The sequence below is a fragment of the Argentina anserina genome, chromosome 4, assembly GCF_933775445.1.
Source record: "Argentina anserina chromosome 4, drPotAnse1.1, whole genome shotgun sequence".
In the NCBI taxonomy this organism is placed as follows: domain Eukaryota; kingdom Viridiplantae; phylum Streptophyta; class Magnoliopsida; order Rosales; family Rosaceae; genus Argentina; species Argentina anserina.
In genome coordinates this window covers 22,995,474-23,009,862 of record NC_065875.1, presented here as the reverse complement: position 1 = coordinate 23,009,862, position 14,389 = coordinate 22,995,474, and the positions used below count along the sequence as shown (strand labels likewise).

Sequence of the window (14,389 nt, the reverse complement as noted above, 5' to 3'; positions counted from 1 at the left end):
AAAGAAATCTTCCTACCCAAGAATATAAATTAATCAGAAAGAGTTGCAGATCTAATCAAATCTTTTCTGTTTGGCTTCCAAGTCATATAGAATTTGGTACCATGTGAATATTCCTTGTTCTTTCATGAGTCTCTCTCTGAGAGAGAGAGAGAGAGAGAGAGAGAGAGAGAGAGAGAGAGGTTTTGTACGTTGGATCCACATCAAAACTGTGAAAATTCTTCTATGCATCGGTGGTGTAAATGACCAAAAACAAATCCTAGGTGATTTTAATTAGCCTTCAACGAAATTTGGTCAATTTTGTTTTAAACAAAATGTTGGTAGTCTGAATCACCTCTCCTGAGTCAGCGTGTTGTTTATGGGTTAGTCCAAGATTATATATGTGCCTAGCTAAGAACATAACAAGAACTTCACTTCTTAATTCATCTATTGTAAATAGCTTCCTTAGATATCACATTTAGTAATGTAATCAGTAGAAAAGTATTGTAAAATACATATGAACTATTCGCCCCGGTGACGAAATGGTGAATTTTTAAGATATTGTGAAGGGTCATTCTCTGGTACTACTTTTGTTTCAGTGCGTGTTACTTGTTTATCAAGAATATGAAGCACTCAATGATCAAACGTACAATGCAATGCTCTTCGTGTTTGTCTTGTACTTGTGTGTTCATATCAACAACATCTTCAAACATCCAAACAGAAACTCGATCAAGCATGATAAACATGACATCTACATCGATCTTATCTTCACCTCAACAAGCAATGATAGACCTATCTTTAATTTGAGAGAAAAATCAAATTAAAATATTTACATGCAGAATGCGATGTTCTTAGCTATATAGTAACTATATATAATATTACATATTCCATTATACATTAATCATGATTTTCAAAATTACATAAATGTGTGACGGTGATGTATGCCAAAGTTTAAAACGTGGTAAGCAAGAATATCACGTTTAGTGCTGTCAACCCACAAGGCACATGGGACAAAGCTAGCTAATTTTGTAGGTTATCGTTCAAATATTTCTAAGCAAGACAATACAGTACTATACTGTAAAATGTATGGACCAGGTCCGAATATTCCACTGTATTCGGGGACAAACAATTAGGTATTAGGTTGTAATAAATAAATCATCTTCTAAATTGCAATGTGCTAGTATATTCTGGTATTTATTCTGGACAGGTAAATCAATCAGGGAAGTGTTCTGATCCTCAAGAATCTTGGCAAGGAAAAATTCTATTGTATGAATTTAAGAGATTGATTAATCAGAAGAAGCTAATTGGTCACATATGTGTTGGGTCTCTTTCACTAACTAGCATAGATACAACAGTTCCCAGCTCACAGATGCCGAGTATATGCAGTTTTTTGATGTGGACTAAAAATTTGTAGATCGATGATTTGATGAAGATCATCTACCTATCATGGATTGTGAAGTTCTCAATCATGATTGAGTTATTTTGGTCTTGTCTAGCTAGTGTGACAAGAACGATCACAATGCATTCTCGTTCAGCTCAAAGTGCATATAATTTGTAAATTTCATATCGCATTTGCATTTACAATTAACGATGTTTGAATGTGTTTGTCATGGTTCAAAAAAGGAGTGTTATGCCAGCCTTCTTCTCACAAGACATACGTATAATATGTGAGATAATCTAATAAATATAATTGTCCGACTGTTTTATTGTAAAAATGATAATTCAGATAAGTTTTGAAATATAATGACTTTAAACGCGTATATTATATCTTATTTGAAACAGTCTGTCAAACAAATATCGCCATATCTTTCGATGTTATCGGCACAAAATAGTCTTCTCTTATCGGATAAGAAAAATAATAAAATTTCATCAATTCCCGAGCAACAAAGTGAAGAAGTAATCTTTTGGGGAAATTCCCGAATATGTTCTAGAAAATGAACATGATCCTTACAAGGTGGAGTTGAAATAAGGAACTATAGCTAGATTCAACAAAGAAGTGTCCCTTGGGTGAATCTAAGGTCAAGTGACTCTTTTCGTCCCCTCAGACTAAACTAATAGGAATCAATGAAAAAGACATCTTTCGGTTCGTTGGAGCTTGGAGGATCAAAATTAATTATTGTCCTCATAATGAGGACATTCATCAAATGATTCAAATCACCTCCATAAAATATAGAACCAGAATATCGTTTATCCATTCCTATATCCAAAAACATGCATAATAGTTGGCGAAGAAACTCATATTTAATTTGATTACTGGAATATGAATGAATCATGCCATTTCTGTCTGTCATTGCTCGAATTGGAATTGGAATTGGAATCGATATGATAGAATGGAGGAAACCCATCTGTATATATTAGATTAAATTAAAATGGGAGCAGAAATATTTTGATAATGTATGGTGGTATCTAGTCAATCACTACATTAATTACATGAATAATAATACAAGGTATGCGATGGTAAAACACATATACAGAGAGTATGCGTTGGTAAAACACCAGAGTTATTGTCTCTTTGTGTCTGCAGACACTATTGACATTAACTCTGGTGTTTTACCATCGCATACTCTCTGTATATGTGTTGATCTTCGTTTACCGTTCAAAACTTGGAATTTCTTTGCAGCTATCTGGGTTGACCCTAGTGAAAGTCAGAATCTTATGCAAAGTTGCAAACAATTTTCACCAACAGTCCCTCAACTCTGGTGTACCTACCAATGTGATACCTCAACTCTTAATCGTACCAATGTGATACCCAGACTCTAGTATTGCTATCATTGAAGTACTTCCGTTAGTTTTTTTCAACTTTTCCGTTATCTTGGTGACGTGGCAAGTACGTGAGGCCCACAAAGAGGGTTAAAAGACAAAATTAACCTCATCTGAGAGGAGCAATGTTTTTCCCGCCCTTTACCTTGAGAAAGACACCCAACAATTCCAATTTTGGCGTCAATTTTCCCTCCCTACTCCTTAATTTGTGTCTCTTATCTAAACTAAAGAACTACCGCCAACTAGTCGACCACAATCTGATAAAACCTAGATCAATCTCATTTTCTATTTTTACCCTAGCACTTGTTAAACTAACAGAATAAATATAGAAATTTATATGGAACATCTCATTTCCACAATCTCATAAGAATGTAGAAACACATAACTTAACAAAATTCAACTACATGTACCATTAGTTCTTACAAGCAAAAATCATGGCAGATCAACATAAAAGGTGGCAACTAATGGTACTTAAACATGTATTTGAATTTCGTTAAGTTATGTGTTTTAATATTCTTATGAGATTGTGGAAATGAGATGTTCCATATAAATTTCTATATTTATTCTGTTAGTTTAACAAGTGCTAGGGTAAAAATAGAAAATGAGATTGATCTAGGTTTTATCAGATTGTGATCGACTGGTTGGTGGTAGTTCTTTAGTTTAGATAAGAGACACAAATTAAGGAGTAGGGAGGGAAAATTGGCGCCAAAATTGGAATTGTTTGGTGTCTTTCTCAAGGTAAAGGGCGGGAAAAACATTGCTCCTTTCAGATGAGGTTAATTTTGTCTTTTAACCCTCTTTGTGGGCCTCACGTACTTGCCACGTCACCAAGATAACGGAAAAGTTGAAAAAAACTAACGGAAGTACTTCAATGATAGCAATACTAGAGTCTGGGTATCACATTGGTACGATTAAGAGTTGAGGTATCACATTGGTAGGTACACCAGAGTTGAGGGACTGTTGTTGAAAAAAACTCAAAAATTAATGCAGAGTCCATATTCATTAATTCATGTGCTGGCTGCATGATCCAACAACCACATGAAGGAATAAAGAGATTATTAGTTTCGCTGCCCCCGACGATCTCAGAAACCATCTTACCTCTACGTGATGGTAATTATAAATGGAGAAAAATTCCAGCCTAGTCGTACGTACTTGCTTCCCTTATATTTTTCATTTGGTTTTCATGATCGAGAGGATAATAAAGAAGTACTGAAATCTGTACGTACGATGGGAACAATGACGGCGACTTTGCTGAGGTTGGGTTCCTAGTCATTGCTGACGGAGTCAATAGCATCGTGGTGCTGTACTAGTTATTGAACTACGTTCACTCCTCCTCTCCCAGAGGACACAAACTCGTCCGAATGCATTTTACGAATTAGTAATTGATACAATGATACTCCTAGACTCTTCAGTAAGCAACAGAATAGCTGAACTTAAAAAACAAAGATGACGAATTTCAAGATGCATTCGGGCTCAATCGTCCAGATGCATTCCTATTTTTGCAGTTTAGGATTAATGATTGATTAGATTAGGTTTATCGGAGAATCCAACTGCTATAGTTGTACTCTTTCAAATATCAATGACCACTAGGGGTTCTTCGGCTTCTTCATCCAGGTTGCAAGTCTTTAAAATGAAAATAGTGAAAACCGCCACGTATTACAGATTGACAGGCCAATTTTATTCCTTCAACGTAGGCATAGGCTGTCAAAGTAGATAATCAGCCCATCTGAAAAACATTTTATAGAAGCAATTATCGTTAAGGGGACTTGAGTTGTGAGATGTGACATTCATCTGCCAATAAAACATAATGTGTAATATCCTATATCGGCCAACGGAGAGGGGGTGATGCGCCTTATATGTACATGCTCACCTCTATTTAACGCGAGACTTTTTGGGGACTCAACGGCTTCGGAGGAGAGGAGAACTCCGAAGTTAAGCATGTTTGGCCCTGGGCAATTCCAGGATGGGTGACCCACTGGGAATGTGCTTCTGAGCTCCCAAAAACAAAACCGTGAGAACTATGTCCAAAACGGACAATATCGTATTACGGCGGAGCGGTCCGGATCGTGACATAATGCAGCATTGAATAACAAACCTGCTAATCAATCATAATGAATTCCTTCAGAATCTGGATCTCATCTTGAACAAAAAAATAAATAAATTGAAATCAATATTGATGCACTTAATCAAGAGGACATATTTAGCCTTACCTCTCACATTTATATACAAAGAGTACTAACTCCGCATAGTATTAGTCAGGATTAGTATACAGACCCGTCTTTGTTTGGGACTGTCCAGTGTCAATGAAATATAAATCACTGTAATTCTAATCTAGAGTTTGAAAAGAAGAGAACCAAAACATTTACTTATCACAAATATACATGTACATAACTTGGAACTTTGAAGGAACGTATGTTATGGAGGATCCCCAAGTATGCATACTATTGAAAATTCGAAAGAGGTGGAATGGCTAGCGGAACACCAGGAGTCGCCTCTAGAACCTGTGCTTCTGGTAATTCCCTGGACAAAAGTTCCTGCATTAGATGACCACAGATTCAATTAGCATACTGCAGGAAAAGTCTTGAACTTAACCTGACCTAAGAGGGAGAAGTTTTGTTGATTCATAGCTCATAGTGAGTAGTGTTACTAATAACTCAAATAGCTGGATAAGTACAATGAAGTCTAGACAGTAATGTTATTAAATTAATCCTGCATATAATAGTACAGGATTTACATGCGGTGATTTAAGCAAGTATACAGCAGGTCTTTTCAAATTGCTCAGCAGGATTATCAGTCAAAAGTTAAGTAGACTACCGTAGCATACATGTTTGCTTACTATCTATGTTTTCTTATGGTTTCATGTAGAACTATTAACACAATCTAACTCAGAAAAATATGCAAGTCAAATGAATTTCTAGTATTCATCTACGCAACTTCTGGAACATCCACATTGAAAGCTTGCACTGCTTTTATGTTTACATCGTAACAGAAAGAAGCATGAGATTTGTTGCAACATTAATTATATGGCCTTGCTTATCACAAGCATCTGCCAACAAAAAAGGTGTACCCAGAAATTTTCTGACCCCTAAATCATGTTATCGATCACGACATCATAAACTACTACTTGGAGTTCATACTCAGACAATATGATTAATGACTACCAAAACTATTTCTTAACCATAAGGTGAAGAACGGAACCTTAAATGATTCAAGTGTTCCTGCAGTTCGAATAATTCCAGAAAGCCATCCTTTGCTATCCAACTCCCCATTTCTCAGTGGCACAACTAACCTATAAATGTAGAAAAGAGACATTGATATAATATTATGATGTAACTTGTCATCATTTCAGGATAGAGGTAAAATCATTTTACCTGGCATGCAGCAACTTTGCAACTTGAACTGCATCTTCTTGTCCTGAGACCAAAGTAAAACTAGGCAGAAGCTGCTTTATGACCGGTGTGATGACAATGTCGGCCCTCTGATTCTCCAGTGAACTCTTACCGTATACACAATGGGGTTCATAGTAAAGAGTAAACTTTCCTTGTGGTGAAACCACTAGATATCTGGTAAACATATTAGTGATATTACATTAGCTATCATTTACTGAATTATATCTTTATACAGAACAAAACTTACGTCAAATGAAACTAAACGAATAGAAAAAGGAACTCCTGACAAAATGGAAACCAGGATCACATATGCAAGTAAGGAACAAGTTTAAGATAAACATGCACTACGATAAAAGTAGAATAAACACAATACAGCTCAAGCAAACTGTAACACTCCATGAAAATGGAATTCACCAGTTTCAAATGGGCAATTAATAATTGAAACTTTACCCATTTTCAGGGCGCTGCCAAGGAGGACCTAGAACTGGCCCTGCAGTGGCCTGAACTTTGACCCTAGAACCATTTATTGCTTCAATCTCGGAGTTCTGACCAGGTTCTAGATATGTGACCTGAAAAGGATAAATATGGTGCAAGTCCCAAATTATGCAGCTGATCTATGCTTCAGAAAGTTTATATCTTTAGTTATCAAAATGCTGAAAGCAGTGCAGGGTTCAGATTCCAACCAAGCAAGTAACAACAATATGATTACATGTTTTGGTTGTCACAAAATCATTCCACATACAAAATTTAGCCTAATTACCATTTCCCATTCAAGAACTATACTAGTTCCTGAAAAACAAGAAACTTCTTGTAAGTAAATCCCTATAAGATAGCAGTCTTGACTCTCCAACACTACGAACTAACTTCAAATGGCTCCAGAAAGAGATTTTGTTAATAAAGCATCCTAAGTTCTAAGGTAATCACCAGTTCTTAATCGGCAGGGATACTACAGGAAGCTTATTAATATAAAACATGGATCAATTGGCGACTGTATCATATTGCATATATCAAACTATTGGGAGCCAAAAAGGAACTCTATGCTCAGATTTATCTCTTTTCTGATTAAAAGTTTGGGTGTAGCTAGGGTCATTAATGTCTTCAACTCTGAGTCTCATTTTTACATATAGACAGTAGCTATAAAGAACATTGTATTTCGTACAAAAACAGCATATGGAGATAAAAGTTACAATAAGAAGCTGGTTCAAATTGAATGTACTTACATTGCTGAAAAGTGGATCCAACAATGCCTTGGCATTTGGTGTAGATATCACTCTCAGAGTTGGGTACTTTTCAGAGAGGGGCTTTAATGTCTTCAAATGGCAGTGATCATCAAGGCTTTGTGTAATCAGTAAGCAATCAACTTCCGGAACATCACTTAGCTGCACTACAGTTGCATCACACTTCATCAATTCTTTAAAATTCCTACAACAAGGTACTTTGGCTGTGAAAAAGACAAAATTCCAACTTTAATATACCTGGAAATTCTTCAAAAACTTCTTGGCAGCATCATAAACCCACGGAATCCCAAAATCCAAATTACCCACCAAGATTGGATCCACCAATAGTTTCACCCCACCCACCTCCCACAACCAACTATTTCCCTAAGGAGAAAAGATTGATACTTGTGTAAAACAAAGCTCAAAATCAATCAAATATAAGATAAACCAATAAGAAATTGAAGACCACCTCCAAATAAGTGAGTTTGAAGCCATCAGTATCATCAGATGAACTAGACGTTATTGCGTTTTCTTCAGAAATCAGGGCAGAAACAACCCTACCTTTCCTGTAACTATGTGACTTAGAGATAAGAGACATGGACGTTGAAAGCCTTACAGGTTTGAAACTTGAGCAAAACTGAGTGGCGCTAATAGAAGAGAGAACTGGAGAGTGTGAGAAATGGGATAAGTGTGTTTTGTTTGAACATGGTTCGGAAAGAAAGCTGCACTGAGCAACAGCCATGGTGTTCTTCCCGCGAACTTGGAAGTGTTTGCAACCAAGAAAGAACTTGTATGTAGTTTATTAGCGAATCAGTAATCAATTTCTTTCCCAATAGAGTAATGGATTTGCTGGTGCCACTTGGCACATGCTCACACCACAACACAACACAGGCTTTTTTTCCCCGGTCAACAACAAATTCATACATACGGTATACCAGACCAAGTAATCTAGTTCATCACAAAAAGTAATAAGGAGATGGACTTTTTTTTTAATTCCTACCTAGAAGTGTTTAATGAGAATGAAATGCACAAATGAGATATATAGAGTGTTGAAATTATGACAAACTAATGAAGGAACAAGAAGGAGAAGTTGAGATGTATTGTCTTTGATATATTTCATGTTGTTTACACAATACAAGAGAGTGTATATATATAAGCTAGAGAGAGGATTTGAACTAGTTGAGGGACAAATTCGATCTTAACAACTAAAGTATGAAAGGAAAGGAAAATGAAAAAAAATCACTCTAACTCATGGAGCAGCATACTTTAAGCAAGATTGTCAACAAAATGATGCTAAACATGCATCAAGAAAAAGGCAGTGACAACCATAAATGTCAACCAAAGAGGCCAACATGTCAACCAAAGTGGTCATTTGCTTCTTCAATTCACTAACACATCCAATATCTTCAATACTTCCCCTCAAGCGAAAGCTGAAAGGAAAACGACAGCCGAGCTTGACCAACAATCTCCAAGTATGGCTAAATAAGTTATGAATGGGAGGGTGGATAAGAATAAGTGAAACAAATTATAGCAGCTCTGTCCGTCCACTTTGGATGGCTCCCATTTTCTGCTCCAACAACCTGATACATGAGCCACATATGGCGGGAAAGCTCTATGTGTCTAGTATATGTACCTTTTTACAGAACTGGATTCAGAGGTCAGAGTCAATCCCAGTTTCAGTTTTAGTGCAACAATGTCATTCTAGAAAAACATAGCACTGTTTTGCTTGCTCAAATGGTTGCATGCTCAAAATTGCTCCCCAGGGAGTCAAATTGGGATATGACCCAGACTTTCTTCCTGAAGAGAACAAATCTGATTGCAACCAACATATATAAAAAAAAAAACTCTAATAGTACAACATTGGAAATGATGAAGTTAAAACAAAACCTCTAAACAAATCTCTCCTCTAAATGTAAGATGAAGAAATCAGATCTTGATCATGGACAATAAATCTCTTCAAAATGAAAGAAGAAATAATAAATTGGCCAAGGAGAAATGAAATGAGGAGTTATGAACTCTAAACCGATCTCTCCTCCAAAATGGAATGAGATGGAAATATCAGAACTTGATTTCTCTTCAAAATGAAAAGAGGAAATCATGAAATGACAATGAACAAATGAGGAGTTTTGTATGGAAGAACTCCAACAGATTTATCTCCCAATAATAGAAGAAATCAGATATTGAAACTGACTTGGATCTACTCCTTATCGGAAATGATTTGAGGTATGACCTCCCAACCGATTTCTTCTCCAAAGGAAGGATGAAGAAATCAGAATGACAAACGAGACAACAACTTTGTTTCTGTGTAGGATCTGCAACACTGCTTTCATCTCCTACATAACCATGCAGCTCATAAACACCTTAATGCTCAAATTCTCCCCCTCAAGTTGGATCGAGGGAAACCGCTGAACCAAGCTTGAACTAAAGGTAATCAAACTGAGTTAGCGCAAAGGAGAACACTAGCATCAGAAATGGAAAATATGGATTGATCAGCCGAGCCCCATTAGCAAGGAAATAGGAGGGGTCAGAATCAAATATATTCGCCGACCAAAGAGAAAAAATAATTGGGAAATGACCCAAATGAATCGGAAATGACGAGGTTACAATGTAATCTCATATCAGATCTTCCTCTAAAATAAGATGAAGAATCAAATCTTGACTATAAACAACATATTTCTTCTCAACATGAAAAGAAGAAATCAAATATAGCCAAGATGAAATGTGGAGATATGAACTCCTAAACAAATCTCTCCTCCAAAAATGAAATGGATGGAAAGATTAGAACTTGATTTTGAACTGAAACATGGAGAATGCTCCAAGGGTTTTTTTTATTCAGTTCAAAGATCAGAAACTAAAGAAACTCCGATTTGAGTTTACTCCTTATCGGGAATGATTGAGGTATGACCTCGAACTTAATTTCTCTTCAAAATGAAAGAAGAAGAAATCAGATAATAACTCATATTTGAATTTACTTCTTATCGGGAATGAGTGAGATAGATGGAAATAATGTTGAAATATGGTATGGGATGAACTGAGAAAATGAAGGAGATGAAGATCGAGTTACTTCCTCTACCCATAATAAATTAATGGAGAAGGAAGATAAAGATGAAGTTTTGCGGAAACAAGATTGCATAAACAAATCATATGAGGAAGCCTGCTCTGATCCAAGATGCACAGTAAAAGAGACAGGCCATGAAACCTGCTTTGATACCATGTTGAAATTATGACAAACTAATAAAGGAACAAGAAGGAGAAGTTGAGATGGATTTTCTCTGATATATTTCATGTTGTTTACACAATACAAAAGGGTGTATATATACACAAACTAGAGAGAGGATTTGAACCAATTGAGGGACAAATCCGATCTTAACAACTAAAATATGAAAGGAAAGAAAAATAAAAGAAAAATCACTCCAACTCATGGAACAACATGCTTCAAGCAAGATTGTCAACAAAAAAAATGCTAAACATGCAACAAGAGAAAGACAATGTCAGCCATAAATGTCAACCAAAGAGGCCAACATGTCAACTAAAGTGGTCATTTGCTTCTTCAATTCACACACACATCCAATATCCAATATGCGGTAGAGAAGTATTAACACCAAGTATTACATCCACCACTCCCATAAAAGAATAAGGAAGCCATTGATCTTAATTAGCTCTTGTTGTTTCATCTGAGGGCCTAAGGAGGCCAAGAAAACTTTACAATTAGTATTTTTCCTTCTATACAGTTAAATATTCAATGCAAGTTCTCTTTCCCATCTTTTGGGATTGTAAGGTATGATACTAGCGATTTTGTTACCATTTGGTTTCGGCAACTCATCATCAAAGGGGACTTTCTCATGCCACACAATTTCATTTTCCTGTTCATGCTTCCTGAGTGATTCGGCAAAATTATCAATTTCCTGCTTGAATGAAGATTTCCAAGATTCTTCACTAGGTATTTTCCGTTTCGCATTGCCCAACGCTTGTCGAAGGAGTCCAACAGCAACCCCGAATTGACCACTATTCTTCAGGCTTTCAGCTAAGTATTTCTGACTTGTTAACTCATGCAATGCTTTGCAAGATATGATAAATTCCTGCAAAAACCAGAAAGAGAATCCAGAGAGGAGAACAAAGAGCGAGATGATAAATCAATTCAGAACTTTCCAATCAAGGTGAAACATTATTGAACTATCTCCCAAAATGAATAGATTAGACAGTGTGCAAAATGTGCACATACCACTAAGCGCGAAGATATATCTTTGCATTCCATGGAGGCTGTATGTAAAGCATCTGTGGCTTCATTCAGCAATCCCACAACACCATAATGCAACTTCGCCAAAAGACCAACACTGGTACCTTTTTCTTCAGCCCTCTTTATTGTTACTGCCTATAAAGGTCACATAAACAACTTCAATCATTTTCAACCGAAAAAAGAAGAAGACACATTTGATTATCAGAAAGAGATTTAGTTTAAAAAAACTGCTGGTTCGTGCATATGTTAGAAAATGTAGTTGAAGAAACCCACGAGTTTGTAGTGAAAACACAGCAAGTTGAATAAAGTGAAGACCGAAGGACTGACCTGGGCCTCAGCCAAACAAATAAGGCTCATGACAGTGGACACAGATGGGACAACTTCTGGTGGCTTATCCACAGGGACTGAAGGCTGTAGAGAAGGAAGGACCTCATGAGCAAGATAGTGATAAACACCAGCAGCTTCTCTGGAAAGGGTCACAGATTTTAAAAGGTCTGTAACAAGGCAAAGAAAATATGTGAGTAACTGCATCTAGGGTGATAACAGAAAACAAAGTAGGACTGCATTGCCTACAACCGTACCTGATGGAAGAACTTCTAATGCTCTCTCCCGAAGTATTGCACCATAAAGGAAAAGAGTCATCACAATTTCAAATCGCAAGTCATTTATTTGGAAACATTTGGAACCGCCAAAGTTAAAGAAGGATGATGAACTTAGAGCACTAGTCCATTGTATCTTCAGTTCTGAAGTCCACTGAACTATCTGTTCGTTGCTGCCGATCAAATCAATGTGAAAGAACAAATTTTCCAACACTGGAAGATACAATTCCATTTTTTGAAGAACCTGATCCATTAAGAAAGAAACAATAACAAATTAAGTATGACAATAACTAATGACCGGATCACATAATCACTGGATGTGGATAAAAAGTATTGAGAGTACTAATGCAGGCAAGTTCTTCATGTAACATTATCACACAACCTTAATGCTGGGAATATGGAAGGACGAGTACTTCCTCATACTAAACTAAATACAAACAGAGAATTGAAAACTATCTAATAACAAGATATATTTGTAAACTGACACATTACCTGTTCAGACTGGGAAGTTAACCCTCCAGACATTTCCCTTGCAATTGCCTTAGATATAGGGCTCGTCGTATTGGTAGACTCCTCGAGAATCTTGCGCTTAGAGCTCAACTCTTTCAGTTGCTCAAGTGTTGCGGAATCACGAGCAGCATACGCCTCTTCAAACACAATCTGTCCCCATTTACAACACATTCGGAAACCATTAACAACATGAACAACAACAACTAGTGCTGCTGTATATAAATGTTAAAACTACCAAACAGAGATCAAGTTCTGTGTACTCACCCCCAGAACCTTCAATACCCATCTCCCCAAAATTGACTAGAATTCTAAACGATGATGTTCACGGTGCCATAGTATTATACTTCCTCTCCTTTTTAAAACTATTTATGTGAGTCTTAAACTAGTCAATTCACAAAATCAAACAAGAAACCAAAGAAAACCCAACTGGGTCTATGCAAAAGAACAAAGCTTTTGATTCAGTCTATACAATAAGTCCAAGAAATCAACATAACCAAAGAAGACTCAAGAATGCAGCAAAATCTAAAGGGCACCCAGAAAATCTACCTTCTTGGTCTTGAGCTTTGCTGGGTCTTGAAAATGAAGCATCATCTTCGCCAAGTAAGCGAAACCCTCAAGTGAGTCAAGTCCCTTAAACCCTGCAGAGCTCGATCTTAGATGATCATACAATCTTCAAAACCCACAAGTCCTGAAATTTCTACTGTAAGTTAATAAATTCTGATTAAAACCCAGTTTAAATCAGGAGTGAGAGAACGAGGAAACTTAACGAAGCTGGAGAGTGAGGATCAGAGAGACTCTGGATATAGAAAGCTAAGCGGGTTGTGAATCCCCTGTTTCTCGTCGGCTTCGTTTCCTACTCAACCAAGGTTGGAGATCAGACTGGGCCCCCGGACACGCGTAGAAGTCCACGCTCTTAATTCGGGCTCCACGTCTCTCTCTCTCTCTCTTTTATTTTTTCTTTGAAATGTCAATCAATTTTATTTTTTAATTGGGGAAACGAAATTCAATCAAATGATCATCCTATTTTTGAACGGAATGGAGGAAGGATCACTCTTTAAAAGAGAAGCAAAAGTTAGTCTTCGTACTTGAAATTTGGTGGAAATGACATCATGGTTTCGTTGAAAAGGCTATCTCTTATGAATTTATGATCAATAATTCTCTCGAAAGTACCATCAAATTTCTCATAAAAATGTTCGCAAGAATTTTATATAACTCAAGCGATGGCAAACTAAAGCAAAAAATATATATGATACTAGCTGTTGGAGAACATGTCAACTTGGACAAAGTTTAAACCAATATAGAGGAAGACTTCTCAAAAACTCCATTTTTATTTATATGAGATAACCGGTTAGGTACGTATATTGGTGACTTTTTACATGATAAATTACAAAATCTTATACATTGTCGATCACCTTTCATTTACCTAGTTTGTACCAATTCTTTTAAACTCATGTCATATGTCTTTTCTCAACTCATATTTAGATAATAATTGAGTAATTGGACACATGACATGAGTTTAGACACAAGGTGGGCAAATAAATGATGGTCGGAAAATTTGTTTCACGAATGAGTTATGCGACGATCAATATATGACATCTAACAGCTCTAATATTTTATCACACTTTTTAGTGTTTAGTTTCGAGAAACAACGCACCAATCCGTTCGCAAGTTACATGAGATTACACAATAAAACGCCTAGAT

General features: G+C 36.5%; 2 protein-coding genes across 3 annotated transcripts; both read right to left on the bottom strand.

The window, feature by feature from the left end:
- Positions 1 to 4,929: 4,929 nt before the first annotated feature.
- LOC126791625 (uncharacterized) lies at positions 4,930 to 8,168 on the bottom strand. The gene is made up of 7 exons (XM_050518100.1): positions 7,812 to 8,168; positions 7,601 to 7,726; positions 7,346 to 7,504; positions 6,576 to 6,694; positions 6,108 to 6,299; positions 5,935 to 6,025; positions 4,930 to 5,270 (listed from the first exon to the last, which is right to left on the bottom strand). Exons 1-7 carry the CDS (start codon positions 8,082 to 8,084, stop codon positions 5,178 to 5,180), a joined length of 1,053 nt encoding a protein of 350 aa, XP_050374057.1. The 5' UTR covers positions 8,085 to 8,168; the 3' UTR covers positions 4,930 to 5,177.
- Positions 8,169 to 10,737: 2,569 nt separating this feature from the next.
- LOC126792718 (uncharacterized) lies at positions 10,738 to 13,595 on the bottom strand. Of its 2 annotated transcripts, XM_050519182.1 has the most exons (7): positions 13,456 to 13,595; positions 13,235 to 13,376; positions 12,671 to 12,838; positions 12,161 to 12,422; positions 11,907 to 12,073; positions 11,565 to 11,714; positions 10,738 to 11,421 (listed from the first exon to the last, which is right to left on the bottom strand). In XM_050519182.1, exons 2-7 carry the CDS (start codon positions 13,277 to 13,279, stop codon positions 11,074 to 11,076), a joined length of 1,140 nt encoding a protein of 379 aa, XP_050375139.1. In that variant the 5' UTR covers positions 13,280 to 13,376; positions 13,456 to 13,595; the 3' UTR covers positions 10,738 to 11,073. The 2 variants fall into 2 exon arrangements, with proteins under 2 accessions (XP_050375139.1, XP_050375137.1); XM_050519180.1 differs by having other exon boundaries at positions 13,235 to 13,547.
- Positions 13,596 to 14,389: the final 794 nt, after the last annotated feature.

What these genes read in the sequence shown, in the direction of transcription:
- LOC126792718 (XM_050519182.1), bottom strand. Translation starts at nt 13,279, where the DNA reads ATGATGCTTCATTTTCAAGACCCAGCAAAGCTCAAGACCAAGAAG. An exon ending in ATTAGAAGTTCTTCCATCAG is followed by an intron (nt 12,074 to 12,160) that starts GTACGGTTGTAG and finishes GCCTTGTTACAG; the next exon opens with ACCTTTTAAAATCTGTGACC. An exon ending in ATATATCTTCGCGCTTAGTG is followed by an intron (nt 11,422 to 11,564) that starts GTATGTGCACAT and finishes TGGTTTTTGCAG; the next exon opens with GAATTTATCATATCTTGCAA.
- LOC126791625 (XM_050518100.1), bottom strand. Translation starts at nt 8,084, where the DNA reads ATGGCTGTTGCTCAGTGCAGCTTTCTTTCCGAACCATGTTCAAACAAA. An exon ending in AGTTTTTGAAGAATTTCCAG is followed by an intron (nt 7,505 to 7,600) that starts GTATATTAAAGT and finishes ACTGTAGTGCAG; the next exon opens with CTAAGTGATGTTCCGGAAGT. An exon ending in GCAAAGTTGCTGCATGCCAG is followed by an intron (nt 6,026 to 6,107) that starts GTAAAATGATTT and finishes CTACATTTATAG; the next exon opens with GTTAGTTGTGCCACTGAGAA.